Genomic DNA, 18,627 nt, shown 5'->3' with positions numbered 1-18,627 from the left:
TTTCCCTGACCTCCAAATCATTTCCATGACCACTAAGTATGAGTTTCCCTGACTTTCCAGAAAGTGGACACCCTGTTAATAATTAATATGCTCTAAAGAATTGATATCGTACCTCTGCGGTACAAATAGCATTACAGCATTTACAGCACAAACTTCATAAAATTAACTATCGCACTAACATGAAATAATGATTACAATCAAACTAATTTACTCCTTCACGTAAACTGTGATGTGAAGAATTGTGATATGAAGTCGGGCTCGGGTCAAATTAAGGGTTTTACACTATGGGCTTAGTAAACTATGGTACGTTCATATTAGATAATATTGCAGCATTGTCACTTATCCAAAAAATATCTTGACATTTCAAGCTAGCCCGAAAAGTCACCAAAAACCGTAAGTAACTCCCATGTCACCAAGGAGGGCCAAAAGTCACCAAAATGGTGACTTTTGGGACCGTCTGGCAACGCTGATTCACTGCAAGCTGTATAATCATGTTGTAATGAATAAAATTAGTAGATCACTTGTGTATGATCTGTAAACTTTATTGTAACGATATAATACCTATAAATATTAAGTAGAGCATGCTGATGTAGTATATGGGCGTCAAGAATCTTGTATTTATTTTATTTATTAACGATTCCATTCACTAATCTTAACAGCGTAGACGTATAAAAATAGCGCAGAAGCGGCAATATAATCCATTCTTACAGTGTAATATATTTCTTTAATAGCATTCGCCCTCGTCTAGAAAACATATTTGATGGAAACATGTTTTTGGTCTATTAACCATCGTTCATAATAATAAAACGTAATGCGTATAAAATATAAACTCTATAGTTTTGAACTGGCATCTGCTTATATTTGAAATTTGTTTAGGTATTTATGTATTTATCTTCACTTTTTAACAACCGCTTTGACTAACTAATGGAGACACCTCATATGCCAAAAACCTTCCAGGATTCCATTTACACGACCTAATTGACAAAAACAAAAACTTAATTGCTGGCCGGGATTCGAAACCCTGACACCTACGATCTATCTGCGTACATTAGACCGACCTCGTACGACTGAGCTAAGCGGAATCGATGCGCGCGCGGCGAAATTAATTACCATATTTTACGTTTACAAGAGCGAAAGAAAAACTCATGAAGACTCGAAAATTCGCGTTTTCCGGGATCTAAGGCTACGCTAGATCGATTTTTCACCTCCGAAAACCCCCACATAACAAATTTCAGCGAAATCGTTAGAGCGGTTTCCGAGATCGTCGGTATATATAAATAAATAAATAAATATACAAGAATTGCTCGTTTAAAGTATAAGATTAGACAGTTGACAGCCCACTAACCTTGAGTTAAGCGGGTGGTACAAGTGGCACTAAAACCTTGGTTTCACGCATCCATGACATCATTTAGCGGGACATACTCTGCATAAACTGCTACGACATACAGCGTAGCAAGCATTACGGGGTTGGTTAAGACGATACGATACTGGTTAATTCTCCATACAAACTGAAGGAATAAAACAAGGCTTTATAAAGCAATTATAAACTATATTAAGTGGAAATAACTTTAGGTATAAAACGCGAGTGACAAACGGTAATGACAGAAGAATGTAAACAACACTGTCAACATTATGCTAGCAACCAGGTCGATAAAGAGGATTGCTCTGCATAAAGGTCTAGGCGTCCATATTTCCAACATCCTCTCCTGGACGCAGACGCTTTGGAGCCAAGCCCAGGGCCGCAGAAAAATATTCATGCTTCGTTCGTTGGAGACCTTTCGTCAGTATATCGGCAATCATGTCTCCAGTGCTTTTATACTTAACGGCCACTTGTCGGCTAGCTATCTTCTCACGCAGAAAGTGAAAACGAACATCTATATGTTTACTGCGAGCGTGATAGACTGCATTTCCTGAAAGACTAATCGCACTCATATTATCACAATAAAGGGTTATGGGTATACCTTTATGTTGAGGCTCAAATTCTTCCTCTAGCTGTTTCAACCAAAGAGCCTCTTGGATTGCTGAGGCCAAAGACATGTATTCAGCCTCGGTCGTGGATAATGCAACAGTCTGTTGCTTCTTTGAATTCCAGCTAAGTGGACCACCCTGAAATAAAAATATATAACCTGTGCAAGATCTTCGATCTTCAACACTGTTTGCCCAGTCTGAATCGCAGTAGCCAGAAATAATCTCACTTATATTCCTCTTGTAAGTAAGTTTCAAATTAATTGTACCTTTAAGGTACCTCATGACACGTTTTAGCGCCATCCAATGTTCTGCGGTAGGCTGACTGTTGTATCGACTCAGTGAGTTCACTATATAAGTTATATCGGGTCGAGTACCTTGTGATAGGTATAATAGACAGCCAATAATCTCCTGGTATGGAATATCTGTTAATATTTCTCCTTGATTCTCAGCTTTCTTCAACTTGACATTTGGATCAGTTGGTGTCCATACCGGCCTACAGTTTTCCATCCCGAAGCGACTAAGTATCATTTTTATGTAGAGGGACTGATCTATTGAGATTTCATTCTTAACATCTTGAGTTATTTTAAATCCTATGCATTGTTTTGCAATTCCCAAGTCCTTCATGCGAAACTTTTCTTTTATTTTTTCTTTCACCATCTGTGAGGTCTTCTCATTATTAAAGAAACATAGCAAGTCGTCTACATACACCGCTATAAAAAGCATGTCATCTTCATTTATGATGCGATAATACACACATGGATCTATATTTGAGCGAGTCATTCCAATTTCTATTAAGGCACTATTCAATTTCTTATTCCATTGCCTGCTAGCTTGTTTTAACCCGTATATGGATTTGTTCAATTTACAGACTTTATTTTGGTCTTCATAACCAGGAGGTAAAGACATATAAATCTCTTCATCTATTTCTCCTTGTAGAAAAGCCGTGACCGCATCCATCTGATGTATTGTAAGTCCATATTTTGCAGCTAAAGCCATCAAATATCTTATTGAACCATATCGGACCACAGGGGCATACACTTCATGGTAATCAATACCCTTAACTTGTTTGAAACCTTTTATTACAAGTCTAGCTTTGTAGCGTGATACCATTCCATTGGCATCTAACTTCGTCTTATACACCCATTTACATGGAATAGCAGATTTTCCATCTGGTAAGTTGACAAGTGTCCATGTATTGTTTTCTAACAAAGACTGGTATTCTTCGTTCATAGCTTTCTTCCACTCATCAGCCTTGTCACTACAAAGAGCTTCTTGTAAGCTCAACGGGTCACTGTTTAAAAAACTCATCGGAGACTCTCCACTCATACACATGAGAGAGGTAGGTACATGATCAGTTTCATTATCTCTTCTCCTCTCCATTCGGTGTGGAAGTGGTCTTAAGTTCATCACAGGCTGCGGTGAAGAATGACATGTTTCATCAGGCAAAAATGTTTCATCTGGCAAATATGTTTCATCATGGCCCGTATCAAACTGATCAGATTCATCTGACGTGGAAGGTCTTTGCGAGTCATCCTGCGCTTCTATTGCCTGATCTTCAGTATTTGAACAAGTCGGTTTATCTTCAAATAAAGGTAAGTTTACAGTCTTATTTTCTCTCATTTCATTACAATCTTCATGTTTTTTAGTTACTGTCACATTTTTACTAACATTTTCTTGTTTTTCAGGTACATCATCAACTTTGTTTCGCTCAACCGAAGCCTCCAGGAACACAACATCTCTACTGATAATAGCTTTTTTGCTTTCAGGGTCTATGAAGCGGTAGCCCTTGGTACAGTCGCTATATCCAACAAAAATTAATTTACGTGACTTTGGTTCGAGCTTCGTCCTCTTTTCTTTGGGTATATGCACCATCGCATGACAACCAAAAATCCTCAAATGATTTAAATTAGGTTTCTTTCCAGTCCATATTTCATGCGGGGTCTTGTAGGATAGAACGCGAGACGGTGAGCGGTTCACTATGTACGCTGAGGTGGCAACCGCTTCAGCCCAAAATGTGTCCTGTAATTTCGCATTTAAAATTATACATTTTGCGCGTTCTGTCAAGGTTCTATTCATCCTTTCGCTGAGACCGTTATTTTCAGGAGTGTAAGGATTAGAAGTTTGGTGCAGAATACCGTGTTTCTTCAAAAAAGTTTCAAAAATTTTATTTTTATATTCGGTCCCGCAGTCGCTTCTCAGGATTTTTATTTTTGCGTTTAACTCATTTTCAACTCTATTCTTGAATTCCACAAATTTTTGAAATACTTCGCTTTTATGTTTAATAAAATATACATGTACTCTCCGAGAAAAATCATCGATAAAGGTGACATAGTACCTTGCTCCTCCCAAAGAATCATGCTTCATCGGCCCACAGACGTCACTATGCACAAGCTCTAGCAAACTGGTTGCCCGGGAGCCCTCGTTAGGAAACGGTCGTCGTGTCTGCTTGCCTTCAAGACATGTTACGCAAGTTGTATCGCTCTTACTCGGTGTCAACTTTACTCCTTCAGTACATTCCGGTATTTTATTAACGCTTGAAAAATTCAAATGACACATTCTCTGGTGCCACAAAAAAGGATCATCATCAGTTATTGTCTTTGCCATCATTCCTTTGGATTGATTATTTTCATTCGTAATTAACTGGTATGTTCTGTTGACTAACTTTGCCCTTGCGACTAATAGTTTATTCTCGTTATATATGTCACAGCCTTGTTTGTGAAAATCTAGTCTGCAATCATTTTTAACAATCTCACTGACAGAGAGCAAATTTGTTTTCAGGTCAGGAGCATAATGAACATTTTTCACCTGTATAGTCTCAATTTTGCCATTCACCTTTACTTCGACATATACAATACCCATGCACTCGATTTTTAATGCTTGGTCGTTGGCTATTGTTATATTCGTTACAGAAGGCGATGTTATATTTGTGAGCCAATCCTTTCGCATTGTAAGGTGAACTGAAGCTCCACTGTCAACATACCAGTGTTCGGAGTCATCGGTCAAGGCGGCTGAAAATGCTGAAAATGCCGCTACATACCCGGTGCTCTTCTCTCCATTTGTTTTTTTATTTTGACAATTTCTGCTGAGATGTCCATAGCGATTGCAAGAAAAGCATCTCGGACCCTTTCTAAACTTCTGAGGGTTATATCTAGGTTGACCTTTAGTGTTTGTATAAAGTGCGGTAGTGTCTGACGATGTCGTCGCCTTAACTTCTTGTAATAATTTATTTTTTACCAAGTCAGCACTAATCTTCATACCAGAACTCTCTAAACCCATTATCATTGGCTGATACATGTCAGGTAAGCCTGCCAGCATTAAGGTACCAAGCCATTCATCGTCAACCTCAAATTTTATGTTCCTTAATTTGTGTGCCGCTGTCATTATTTTGTTGACATACTCTTCTACGGAGGAACTGTTTTCTAAATTAGTATTAATAAGTTCCTTTAATAAACCCACCTTCCGAGTTAATCCACTATCCTCAAAAGCCTTCGTTAAATTATCCCAAACCTGTTTTGCGCTTTTAGCATCTTGAATATGCACATAGAGTATCGGGTCTACCAGTAATATCAATTTTGACTTCGCCTTAACATCTTGCCTGACTGACTTTGATTCGGAGGGATCCGGAGTTGTTACTATGTACTCATACAAGTCTTCATGCTGTAAATACGCTTTCACAGCAAAACTCCAACTAGCCCAATTTTCTCTGCCAGTAAGCTTTTCAATTGACATCATAGAATTACTGTTCGACATCTTTACAGTGCTAACTTACCCTGAAATAGCTGAAAAATAGAAATAATCGCGAGCACGGTAACTAACTGGAAGTTATACACGCGACATTTTTACTTTCACTTTTTACTAATCGGAACGCAAAAATAACTTTTAAACGGCAGGAATGGGACGGCCCATAACCTGAAGGAATAAAACAAGGCTTTATAAAGCAATTATAAACTATATTAAGTGGAAATAACTTTAGGTATAAAACGCGAGTGACAAACGGTAATGACAGAAGAATGTAAACAACACTGTCAACATTATGCTAGCAACCAGGTCGATAAAGAGGATTGCTCTGCATAAAGGTCTAGGCGTCCATATTTCCAACACAAACGCTCTCGACTATTTCCTCCCTGGTTTTTGAAGATAGAGCAATGATTTTTTCAACACAGATTATTATTATTTTTATCTGTGTCGGACCGTTTTGATTTTTTTGCTATTTTTATTTTAAAAGACGCTAGAGCCAATCAAAAAGGCCATGCCAGGATAAGCTAAGTGAATCTGCCCCCAGCGAGTTTTGGCTTGAATTTTTTTTTATTGATTCGTCTTTGTATTAGTATCGAGTATGCCAAATTTCAGCTCCCAAAACTTTATAGTTTAGTAATTAAAAAAAAAAAACGAAATTTGAACTTTCTTCGATATTTTTTTTTCTGGGCAGCCGATTTCGACGTGCGTCACGTATATTATGCATGTAAGTAGGACAATTATATGATATTAATTTTGTGTTATGTTTCCATACAAAAACTCAAAAAAAAAATTAAAAAAAAAAAACATTTTTTTTTAAGTATTATCATGCAAGCGACACCTCCAGATTTTTCATCAAAGTAAGCCTCTTTAATAAGCTACCAAATGAATATAAATACTTAATTTTATCTGTGGTAGAACAAGGTGTTTTTTTTAATTGAATACATCACAATACATTTTACTCCCATACACGCTCGTTAAAATTGCTGACAAACTCCAGAGAAACGTGTACGTTGGTCATAAACACTGGCCACTAATAAAAATTTTAAAAATATATATATATATGAATGTTTTTTTATAAAAAAATTGCGAAAAAAAATTCTTATACAATTTCTATGAAAAAAAAAAATTTTTTACATGGTGTTTTTCTGATGCTAATCGATTTCATTCCTATTCAGTATCAATAGTTTCTTAGGGCTTAACTTCCGGTAATGTACTAAAAGCCGAAAATTGTAGGAAACTTTCCACATTTACCCCATAGTGTGTATATGTAGATATCTACAAAAATGAAACTATTTTTTACAAACAGTTTTTTTGTTGCCAATCGATTCCATTCTTATCCAGTATCAATACTTGCTTTGCATTAAAAACCCACAAATCAATGGATACATTTTCCATACATTTTGTTATGGGGTAAATGTGGAAAAAGTTTTCTTCAATATGTGGCTCTTTAGTACATTACCGCAAGTTAAGCTCAAAGAAACTTTCGATACTGAATAGGAATGGAATCGATTGGCATCAGAAAAACACCATGTGAAAAAAAAATGTTTTTCATAGAAATTGTATATGAAAAGTTTTTTGCAATTTGTGACTTTTTTTTATAAAAAAAAAACATATTCATATATATTTTTTTTTAATTTTTATTAGTGGTCAGTGTTTATGACCAACGCGCACGTTTCTCTGGAGTTTGTCAGCGATTCGTTTTAACCTTTTAACGAGCGTGTATGGGAGTAAATGTATTGTGATGTATTCAATTAAAAAAAACACCTTGTTCTACCACAGATAAAATTAAGTATTTATATTCATTTGGTAGCTTATTAAAGAGGCTTACTTTGATGAAAAATCTGGAGGTGTCGCTTGCATGATAATACTTAAAAAAAATTTTTTTTTTTTTTTGAAATTTTTTTTTTGAGTTTTTGTATGGAAACATAACACAAAATTAATATCATATAATTGTCCTACTTACATGCATAATATACGTGACGCACGTCGAAATCGGCTGCCCAGAAAAAAAATATCGAAGAAAGTTCAAATTTCGTTTTTTTTTTTAATTACTAAACTATAAAGTTTTGGGAGCTGAAATTTGGCATACTCGATACTAATACAAAGACGAATCAATAAAAAAAAATTCAAGCCAAAACTCGCTGGGGGCAGATTCACTTAGCTTATCCTGGCATGGCCTTTCTAAAAACGGCCTTTTTCAATATGGCTCAAAAAAAGGTGTGATACTCAAGATCGGTAACAATTAGCCAAAAAATCTAAACGGTCCGACACAGATTATGGTCCGTTATTCAGATTCTCAAATTTCGTTCCGTTTAAATAAGTTTTGACGGAGGAAACAGTCGTGAGCGGAACCTCGATTTTAAAGATTTTTTCGCGATATCTTTTAACTGAGTTGTTCTTAATGGACATTTTTTTTCGATAAATCTAGTTAATAACACTAGTATATTTAACTGAAATTCCTAAATTGATAGGGGGACTCCTTTCCATTTTAGCATTTTCGCTCCCGTAGCGTCTTAAAGTTAAGCTCAACGGGTAATAACGGGCCATCGGTCACATCCAATTGGTGGGTGTGGTGGGTATGGGTATAAGAGTAAACAACGAAGGAAATCTAAGCGCTGTTAACATTGAGAAACACTGATTTGAAATCTTTTTCTCTCCTTGTCCTAGGACCAAAAGATCCGGAACGTGGTGTTGTTCGGATCGCAGGGCTCGCTGGAAGAGAAGACTGTGACCGTGTGCTATGGGGCGGATTTTGTCAACGTCACCTTCATCAACTTCTGCTGCACGAGGAAGGAAATTGCTCAGGTCAGTTTCGTATTGTTTTATTAAGAGTATAATAATTAGAGAGCGGATTTCATGTAGCGATTTAAATATTAATATGGATATGACTCGCATAATTTATTATTTTTAGTACACACAAAAAATGTATAAAAGTAAAGTCCTTTTTGGATGCTTTTGTGAATATTGGCCAAAAATAATAATGATAATAAAATTAATTAATAAAAATATGTTTGTTAATTTTTAATAGTTTATTTATTTGAATTCTTGTTAAAACTTATATATTACGACTCAAAGAATAGAAAAATAAAATAATCGCTGCTGTATACAAACTCCTTTCTTTAGAATAAAATACTATTTCTTTAAATGTAGTAATTTTTGTAAAATAACATTAATTTAATCTAAATAGTCAGCGAATTTTGCGGTGTGCGATGTAATAATAATAGATTGTAAGACCTTATTATAATCCACATGACATGTAATTAAAAAAAATGCACTAATCATATCCATATTAATATTTAAATCGCTACATGAAATCCGCTCTCTAATAATAATATTTCCTCTGATAAGTAAAGGTTTCCCGTCTCATTATTCACATATAGATAGAACGAAGAAGCATCAAATATATATAGACCATTACATAGGCAGATTTATAAAGAAACTAGCTATTTTCCTTTCCTTTTCGCTGACAGTATATCCACAGGCGAACCATAGTGACAGTACGTAGACAGGCGTGGCATTGTCAGCGCAAGGGTTAAAATGTTAACACATTCAGTGCTAGCAAGCGCTACGCGTTAAGAGTGTAGCCGATAATAAGTGAAAATTGTATGTAGCGAAAAGGGAGAATGGACAGATAACCTGTCTTGTGGGTCGCTTGCGAATACGTTAGACTGGCCCATTCTACTTATCTTGCAGGAACTTCTTAGGAATTACATAAACCAACAGCCTTAATTAAAAGCTTGTAAAAAACGTTAGCTTCGGGCGGTATTATGATTTATATATGTATATACTTTTGTATACATGTAATACTTTGTTCCAAAGGATATTTCCCAAGTTTCCGAGAGCAGCTGCATAGCAAGTTTGTACTATTATGTTATGTCCAAAAAAAAATTACATTATCTTGTTAATATTTTCTAGCATTAGTATATCAATTTATAGGCCAAATAAGTACCTAATATGTAGTTTTATGAGACAATATCGACACAAAACGGTCCTCACGGACTCGAAGTTAGCAATTTTAACGTACATTGTGGTTGGCCGCTGCGTCATGTTTCGTTAGTTTTAAATTGGCTGCCTGGACTGAAATCCTCTGCCAACTTGCCGTAGTTGCCGTCGGCCATCGAGTCACGCTGTATAAGGGGTTCATTTATAGTTATTTGTCTGTTGCATTTTATTTCTCCACCTTTTTAGTCCTAGTTATTTCTTTAAACATAATATTTATAATTAATTACAAAAAAAGGAAAAAACAGGATGTACATTCAGATTATTTACATTAGGTACACATATACTACACCTACTAGTAGAGAATGCCCTGAGGCATTAAGTCCGCCAGTTGTACTTTTTTTGTGGTGCAATAAAGATTAAATAAATAAATACTCAATAAAACATATCTCACAGTTTCATCAGTTCACTACTGAGAAACAAGGGTAAGAAAGTCTGTCTTCCCCAAAATTACGCTATAGGTTCTCAACATGTGCAAGGTGAACAGAGCCTAATATTTTCTTGATTCTTTTCTAAAACCGGGAGCTTTATATTTCCGTACGCCATGTGTTCCCCTTTAAAGCTCTGAGATATAAATGTACCTCCCTCACTCTGATTATCAAAGTAGGTGATAATAATCTCCTCTACGACAAAAACTATACCTAATTACCTACTTAGAAAAAGAAAAGAAAGAAAGAAAAAAGAAATGCACTGCATTTTCCAACATACTCGTAATTATTATGACTCCCTTTTCAAAAGTATCCGTCGGTTTCAGCGTTCGGATTTATTCGACTGCGCCGCTTGGTCAACACGGGACATCACTCCCTTTTGAAATTCGAAAGCGAAACATTATGGCTCCCTGGCGAAACATTTGGCATACACCTAACTGATTTCTGCGAATTTACTCGTACGTATTTATGGATGTGCGGGTCTCCTTGGGGTTTCCCCAGACGTAACTGTAAAAATAATTTTGTCCTACAAATTAACGTTTTTATGATGTGATAAAAACTTCACATTGGCAATTGTGTGTCAGTCAACCTACGTACCGGACGTGTAGTAGAGTGATAAAATAAAATAATGTTATTTATATTTATTCCATAATGACCAGAATTATCAAATCATTGATTATCTCCAATAAAATGACACATATAGAAACGATTTTTATATCCTATTTTTCGAAATTGGTGCTTCACAACGAGCATATCAGTACTAGGAGGAGATCCGACAGTTTGATACGTTAATAATGTTCTTATGGATCTCAGATTCCTTATTCTCAGAATTTATTATTTATTTCGAAATGAAATGAAATAAACGTAGATACTATTGTTTACCGATAGAATTTCCATTTGTCTTATATTCATTAACTTTTATACATTAAAAATAGTAAAACGTTTTATTTAATGGCGCTGTTGTAAAACATTCATTACAATTAACTCAAACCTACAACCGAAAATTGTGCCATGTCTGTGTCAAATCTGGCATTTATTTTAAAGTCCGAGATATTATTTCGCAGGTATAGGAGTTTATTTTTTGTAGATTTAAATGTAATTAAAAATAATATGTTTTCACGGAACATACCGTGGAATAGGTAAAGATCAAGTTAAAAAGAGAAATTACTTAATCTACGTACAAGAATTGACCTTTGATTTTAGGATATAAGTAGTAGGTACCGTACATCTGTACCTACTCTTACTCTCATCGACTACCGCATATTTCAGTGTATCCCTCGGTAACGTCGCCAATAATTTAGGAAACGTCATCTATGTGCACTGGCATCGTCCCGCGTTCCACGTTGTTCGGTGAACCGACGGACCGTACTCGCTGCCCGTGGCACATTTCACCGCGAATATCGTGCACTAGAATGTTTATCTGGAGCTGCATTGGATGCGATTAGACGTAAAAACGGGGAACTTTTGTAAGCAGTGGTGATACCTAAGTGTTGTATGATTAAAGTCATCATTGACTCTTTTCCTGAAAAGGGTTAAACCTGGACGTTATACCTAAAATTGTGACATAATACAATTGACATTCGAATTCCGTATTTCCTCCAGTTAAAAGAGCCCTTACGCTCCGTTAAGCTGGGATTCATTCATTGATCGCGCTAAGCCCCATTTTTCTGCATGGCGGTTTAACATGCGCTATGCACGCGTCCCACATACGTGTGCATATTGTATTGTCATTTAGGTCATTACCTACTGACGTGAGTGTCTCAGGGTGTGGGTAATATGTGTTAGACTTGTTACTGAACTACCTAATTATTGAAAGTACTGGGTGCGGTGCTGATATTACGTCGTTCGTAATATACAGAATATCAACTTTCCGACATTACTCAGTAGTTTAATAAATGGAAACTTACCTACTACAAACCGTTGTTAAGTAATGACAATAGACAACAATATATTTTCTAACAACCTACTAATGACAGTAATGGCCATGATAACATTGTTTTAATCTTTCCATATATCATTTTCACGGTCATAGGATAACTTAAAGACTGTAAAGCTATGATTTAGTTGTAATACTAATGTAGTAGATGTATTAAATATGTCCGTCAACATTCAGACGGTTTCCAATATTACGATCAGTTATAACACGTTGTCGTTCATGTAAATTGTTTATAATTCCTTAGCATCCAGCCAGTTCGTATATTCCCTGATGAAGGATCGGTCTGACGAGTTTGATCGCCGGAAACTTGTCTTGACTGTTGCCCAGATTCTTGTGATTTGATCAGCTAGCATACGTTCTAACAAAAGGTCGACAGTTTATTTACGCTAGCTCCGCGACTGGACCACATTTGACACGCAAGACAGTTACTTGGCATGCGTTTAGAATTTCATATATTTTTAGGTTGATATCCTTTGGAAAAATTACCTAGTAAAAGTTAGAGGACTTCTCCTTTTAGGCATAGCTTATCTTTTACGAAGCCAATTCCTAGAGCCGATGACCACTTTATAAGTTCCTGAAAAGAAAGGGATGTATCCAGTCTCTCGCAGTTGATGATGTTTTACTAAATTAAACTTTAGAAATGAAACATTTTATATCTCCGTTTTTAATTCAGTGGTTTTACGGCAGCAGCGTCCTTTAATATGTACATATTTAATTTTGCGAAAAATGTTTTGTAAAGTATATAAATGTAGCTATTCCGATTATCCTTTTGAAGATTATCCATATATAATTACTAAGGAGCATCAACCCTTAAATAAATAACGGGTCTCATACAAAATTGATGGAATACTGTTTGACACATACCTACCTACTTAAATAGTTAAGTTACATGATTAGTTATGGTTCGATATTCGCTTTTCGGTGAAGGAAAACATCGTGAGGATCCGGACTAATTCCAATAAGGCCTAGTTACCCTTCGGGTTGGAAGGTCAGATGGCAGTCGCTTTCGTTAAAACTAGTGCCAACGCCAAATCTTGGGATTAGTTGTCAAAGCGGACCCCAGGCTCCCATGAGCCGTGGCAAATGCCGGGATAACGCAAGGAGGAATTGTCAAAATCTGTTGTATGCGGTAGAAAAAATGAAGTCATGATTTTTGAAGGCAACTATTTAAATGAGCACCAAAAAAAGTTTTGGTACCCCAACCATTGCGACCAAAAAAAGTAGTTGAGCACCAAAATAATGTTACTTAAAATTATACAACTGCCACCAGTTTTAGTAAACCGTTTACATTAAATAGTAAAGTAGCACCAAAAATAGTAAATGAGCACCAGATTTTGAGCCCCAAATTAATGCACTTTTGTAACCTAAATAAATAATGGATTACCAAAAAATATGCATATAGGTATATTACCAAATATAATAACACCAAATTTAGTAGCTCCTCACGATAAACCCCCTGCACACCGCACCTCATGCACAGCGCTTTTGACCAGTCTCATGAGACAGCGAAGCGATCCATAAACAGACGAACTGCTCCTAAAAAGTGGGTTAGGTTAGGTTAGAACTGCGACCAGCATACAAACGAACTGCTACCAAAAAGTGGGTTAGGTTAGGTTAGAACTGCGACCCCTACACAGACGAACTGCTACTAAAAAGTGGGTTGGGTTAGGTTAGAACTGCGACCTCTACACAGATGAACTGCTACCAAAAAGTGGGTTAGGTTAGATTAGAACTGCGATCCATACACAGACGAACTGCTACCAAAAAGTGGGTTAGGTTAGGTTAGAACTGTGACCCACACACAGACGGACTGCTACCAAAAAGTCGGTTAGGTTAGGTTAGAACTGCGACCCCCCACAAAGACAAACTGCTACCAAAAAGTGGGTTAGGTTAGGTTAGAACTGCGACCCCTACACAGACGAACTGCTACGAAAAAGTGGGTTAGGTTAGATTAGAACTGCGATCCATACACAGACGAACTGCTACCAAAAAGTTGGTTAGGTTAGGTTAGAACTTCGACCCCCCACAAAGACAAACTGCTACCAAAAATGGCTTAGGTTAGTTTAGAACTGTGACCCCTACACAGACGAACTGCTACCAAAAACTGGGTTAGGTTAGGTTAGAACTGCGACCCCTATACAGACGAACTGCTACCAAGAAGTGGGTAAGGTTAGGTCAGAACTGCGACCCCTACACAGACGAACTGCAACAAAAACTGGGTTAGGTTAGGTTAGAACTGCGACCCGCACATAGACGAACTGCTACCAAAAAGTGGGTTAGATTAGGTTAGAACTGCGACCCCTACACAGACGAACTGCTACTAAAAAGTGGGTTGGGTTAGGTTAGAACTGCGACTTCTACACAGACGAACTGCTACCAAAAAGTGGGTTAGGTTAGATTAGAACTGCGATCCATACACAGACGAACTGCTACCAAAAAGTGGGTTAGGTTAGGTTAGAATTGTGACCCACACACAGACGGACTGCTACCAAAAAGTCGGTTAGGTTAGGTTAGAACTGCGACCCCCAACAAAGACAAACTGCTACCAAAAAGTGGGTTAGGTTAGGTTAGAACTGCGACCCCTACACAGACGAACTGCTACCAAAAAGTGGGTTAGTTTAGGTTAGAACACACCCACACACAGACGAACTGCTACCAAAAAGTCGATTAGGTTAGAACTTCGACCCCCACAAAGACAAACTGCTACCAAAAAATGGGTTAGGTTAGGTTAGAACTGTGACCCCTACACAGACGAACTGCTACCAAAAACTGGGTTAGGTTAGGTTAGAACTGCGACCCCTATACAGACGAACTGCTACCAAGAAGTGGGTAAGGTTAGGTCAGAACTGCGACCCCTACACAGACGAACTGCAACAAAAAGTGGGTTAGGTTAGGTTAGAACTGCGACCCGCACACAGACGAACTGCTACCAAAAAGTGGGTTAGGTTAGGTTAGAACTGCGACCCCTACACAGACGAACTGCTACCAAAAACTGGGTTGGGTTAGGTTAGAACTGCGACCCCTACACAGACGAACTGCTACCAAAAAGTGGGTTAGGTTAGGTTAGAACTGCGACCCCCACACTGACGAACTGCTACCAAAAACTGGGTTAGGTTAGGTTAGAACTGGGACCCCTACACAGACGAACTGCTACCAAAAAGTGGGTTAGGTTAGAACTGCGACCCCCACACAGACGAACTGCTACCAAAAAGTAGGTTAGGTTAGGTTTGAACTGCGACCCATACACAGACGAACTGCTACCAAAAAGTGGGTTAGGTTAGTTTAGAACTGCGACCCGTATACAGACAAACTGCTACAATAAGTGGGATTGGTTAGGTTAGAACTGCGACCCCCCCACACAGACTACTTTTAGGCCAATAGTATTTGAGTATCATATTGTAATAAAATGCGGTAACAACATTGGTGCTCATTAATTATTTTTGGGTTGACAACGATTATTTTGGGTGTTATGTACTTTAATAGCACGGCAAAATCTTACAATTTTGGTTTCCATTTACATTAAAATGGTGTTTTAATGTTGGTGATCATTTTACAATTTTTAGGTAATTAGTTATTATTTCTTTAACAAAAGTTACAATATTTGGTTATCATTTTTCATTAAATTGGTACACTGATTTTGGTGCTCATTTACTAAAATTGGTGCTAGAGCTAGAATGGATTTTATTTGGTGTGAAATGTTACTAAATTAGGTGCTCAGTTAAACATAAGCCATTTTTGAATTGTAAATGGTATATTTTGTGTGCAGATATAATAAATATCTATATACGTATAAAATAAAGTACATTGCAATGCAATGGCCAGAGATCCAGGCTTAATGAGCTTTAACAATAACTATTTCTGATTATCTTTTTAATTGGTTAAAAGTGTTGAAACACTCCAAATAAGTTGACAAACATAGCTTTGAAAATTATTTGCTAAAATCATAACCGTTTTGGCTTTCCTCAGCGGGTAATTGGAGCAGGTGTACCTTTATCTGTTATCTCTTACCCTCGATAAAATTAAATTTGTTTTTGAGATAATTTATAGTGGACTAACTGATGCCCACGACTTCGCGCGCGTGGATTTATTTCCCGAAACATAATTCTTAACGACCTCCATTCAATATTTAATTCCCTATTGACACTTCTTAAGAAGCTGAAATTATCTGTCTTTTATATTTAGTAATAGTAATAATATAAATAATTACATTTATTAGGTACATATACATTTAGGTCAAGCGCGGATCTAGCTTCGTGCCCAAGGGGGGGGGGGGGGGTCACGTGGTAAAGGCCCGGGGCCCCAGGGAGGGGGGGGGTGTCACGTGGTCTATTTGTATGGCCAACTTAGGCTCAGGGGGGTCCTGTTGACCATGACCCCCCCGGATCCGCGCATGATTTAGGTATAAAACAGACCACCACGTACATCTTCAATTATTTTTGTTAGGAATTTTCGGTAGGTGATATCTGATTGAAAATGTGAAAAAGCCGCCAAAATTGCTTCCGAGCTGTAACGTGAAGCTGTAAATCTGCGTGAGAGATCTCGTTAATAATAGAACGCCAGGACAATGCTCCGCGTTACGATGTACTTGACACGCCGCGATCTTTACGGCGCGAATAACGATATTCAATCCCGTTCACATCGATTTTATTGTAATGATGGTTCAGCAGGAACCTACAGTCTACCTACATCGCTGCATATTATCGTTGCGACTCTGCTGCCCTCGTACCTAGGTAGTACCTACGTATACTTCAAATCTATGCTGTTACTAGTTTTGAATATTTAATATTGGACCTATTCAATCATCTCAATTCACACATAGTCAACCACCGGAACAATGAGCTTCCGGTTCGTATATCGAGCGAAAACCACGCTTTACCGCACTTCGGTGTTCAAACTGTAAGTCCCCGCTTCATAAATTCAATTGACTGTTTTATTAACTTGATTAGGGTTTGTCTGACCAATTTTACCTGGGGGTTTAAAACGCGATTAATGTCTCGGACACACAGTATACGAAACTAGGAGGTAATTTAACAAATTTCACGGATCTTTCCTTGTTTTTGTTTGTATAGCACGTGTGGATGTTGAAAACAATCTAATCGCGGTTATGACGCATAATAATATAACAAATGTATGTATATGTACTTAATGGAGTTTTCTTAGAAGCCCCTCTTCTGTGTAAATATTGCACGGCGCTTCAGGCGTCCTCTTGCGCCATGGAAACTTGTTGCATTTATTATTCAATTTGAAGGGCGGCCATTAGTCCAGCAATAATGTGAAAATAAACGTTTTTTGTTTAGCGTTGGTATATTTTCATAAACGATTAGGTACGAATAAACGTTCCCAATTTTAGAATCTCCACAGTTTTCAGCAAAGAAGCGCAATTTCAATATTTTGTATTGTATTTCACGGATTAATATGCTGCTATTATTAAAATAATTAATGATTTCACTAGTTTTAAGCGTCATAAAATAAGAAATGAGCTCATGTGATAAGATAAAATTGCGCCAACAATGTTGTTTGACATATTTTACAACACTTTTAAATTGACACATTACAACGCTTTTAAATAGACTTAACCAAATTCTAGTAAATCGTATAAGAACAATCGTACGATTATTTCGATGTTCGCTTACTTTGATTCAGGATACTCTACCTATAGGGACTACATTTGAACAGTGTTTTGCCACAAAACAGCATCGTGGTTTGCACACGCACTATTGCACATACGATCGCCAGATTATGTTGCTGACTTATTAAGGCTGATACCATCAAAGCTAAACTTACGGTTAGATATAACTGGGACTGACACAAAGCTGCATAGTTTAGCCTGAACATTTTACAAGTAAAACCTACTTAATCTACGAGCATGTACCTAATGCAAAGTCAAAAAATTAAGTACTTTTGGTGATTGACATGTCACATCACATAATAACGTGACCGAAATATGTTACCTGGCCCCGTAGCCGAATAGCATTTCTACGACGCGAAACGAAAACGAAACGCCGCGAAAGGTAGTCTGGCTCTGTCGCGCCAATACGCAAGAGCGATAGAGACAGATATCTACCAGCGTTTCGTTTCGTGAGCGTTTATACATTCGGCTACGCACGCTGGGTACATATTTTATGAATGTCGCGCAACACAGGTATTAAGGAAAAATGCAGGGTCCCGTCCACAGTATTGTGTCATGTCAGTGATAAATTGCGCACGGCCATGTCTTTAGTGCGATGTGACAGACATGAAAAAAGGCAAATCCGATGCGTTACTATACACGGGCCAAGGTCGGAACGGAAGTCACTAGATCTATGCGCGCACGTACGATTTACCTAAGCATTTTTGAGACAAACACTTTTATCACACGAAATTTCGACGACTTTGTACGGATACCTATCACTGATCCTGAAAGAAAGACATAATTTAATTTGACAAAAGCTCTGTTTTCTAGAGAATTACCAGTTAGTACCTAATACGTACCGAATTCTTTATTTAAAATGGATGCGCATGCAATAAGTAAATATTTTTATTGCACCACAAAAATTAGATTTACTTACAAAAATTAGA

General features: G+C 37.3%; 1 protein-coding gene across 1 annotated transcript in view; it reads left to right on the top strand.

Moving 5' to 3' along the window:
* Positions 1–18,627, top strand: part of LOC125225016 — a 99,199-nt gene that overhangs the window by 18,810 nt on the left and 61,762 nt on the right. The window contains exon 3 of the mRNA XM_048128517.1: positions 8,374–8,511. Within this exon, the coding sequence (XP_047984474.1) occupies positions 8,374–8,511 (138 nt within the window). The remainder of the gene's footprint in view (positions 1–8,373; positions 8,512–18,627) is intronic.

The sequence above is a fragment of the Leguminivora glycinivorella genome, chromosome 1 (genome assembly GCF_023078275.1).
Source record: "Leguminivora glycinivorella isolate SPB_JAAS2020 chromosome 1, LegGlyc_1.1, whole genome shotgun sequence".
Classification (NCBI taxonomy): Eukaryota; Metazoa; Arthropoda; class Insecta; order Lepidoptera; family Tortricidae; genus Leguminivora; species Leguminivora glycinivorella.
The sequence above is the reverse complement of the archived record's forward strand: the minus strand, read 5'-3'. Positions and strand labels throughout refer to the sequence as shown.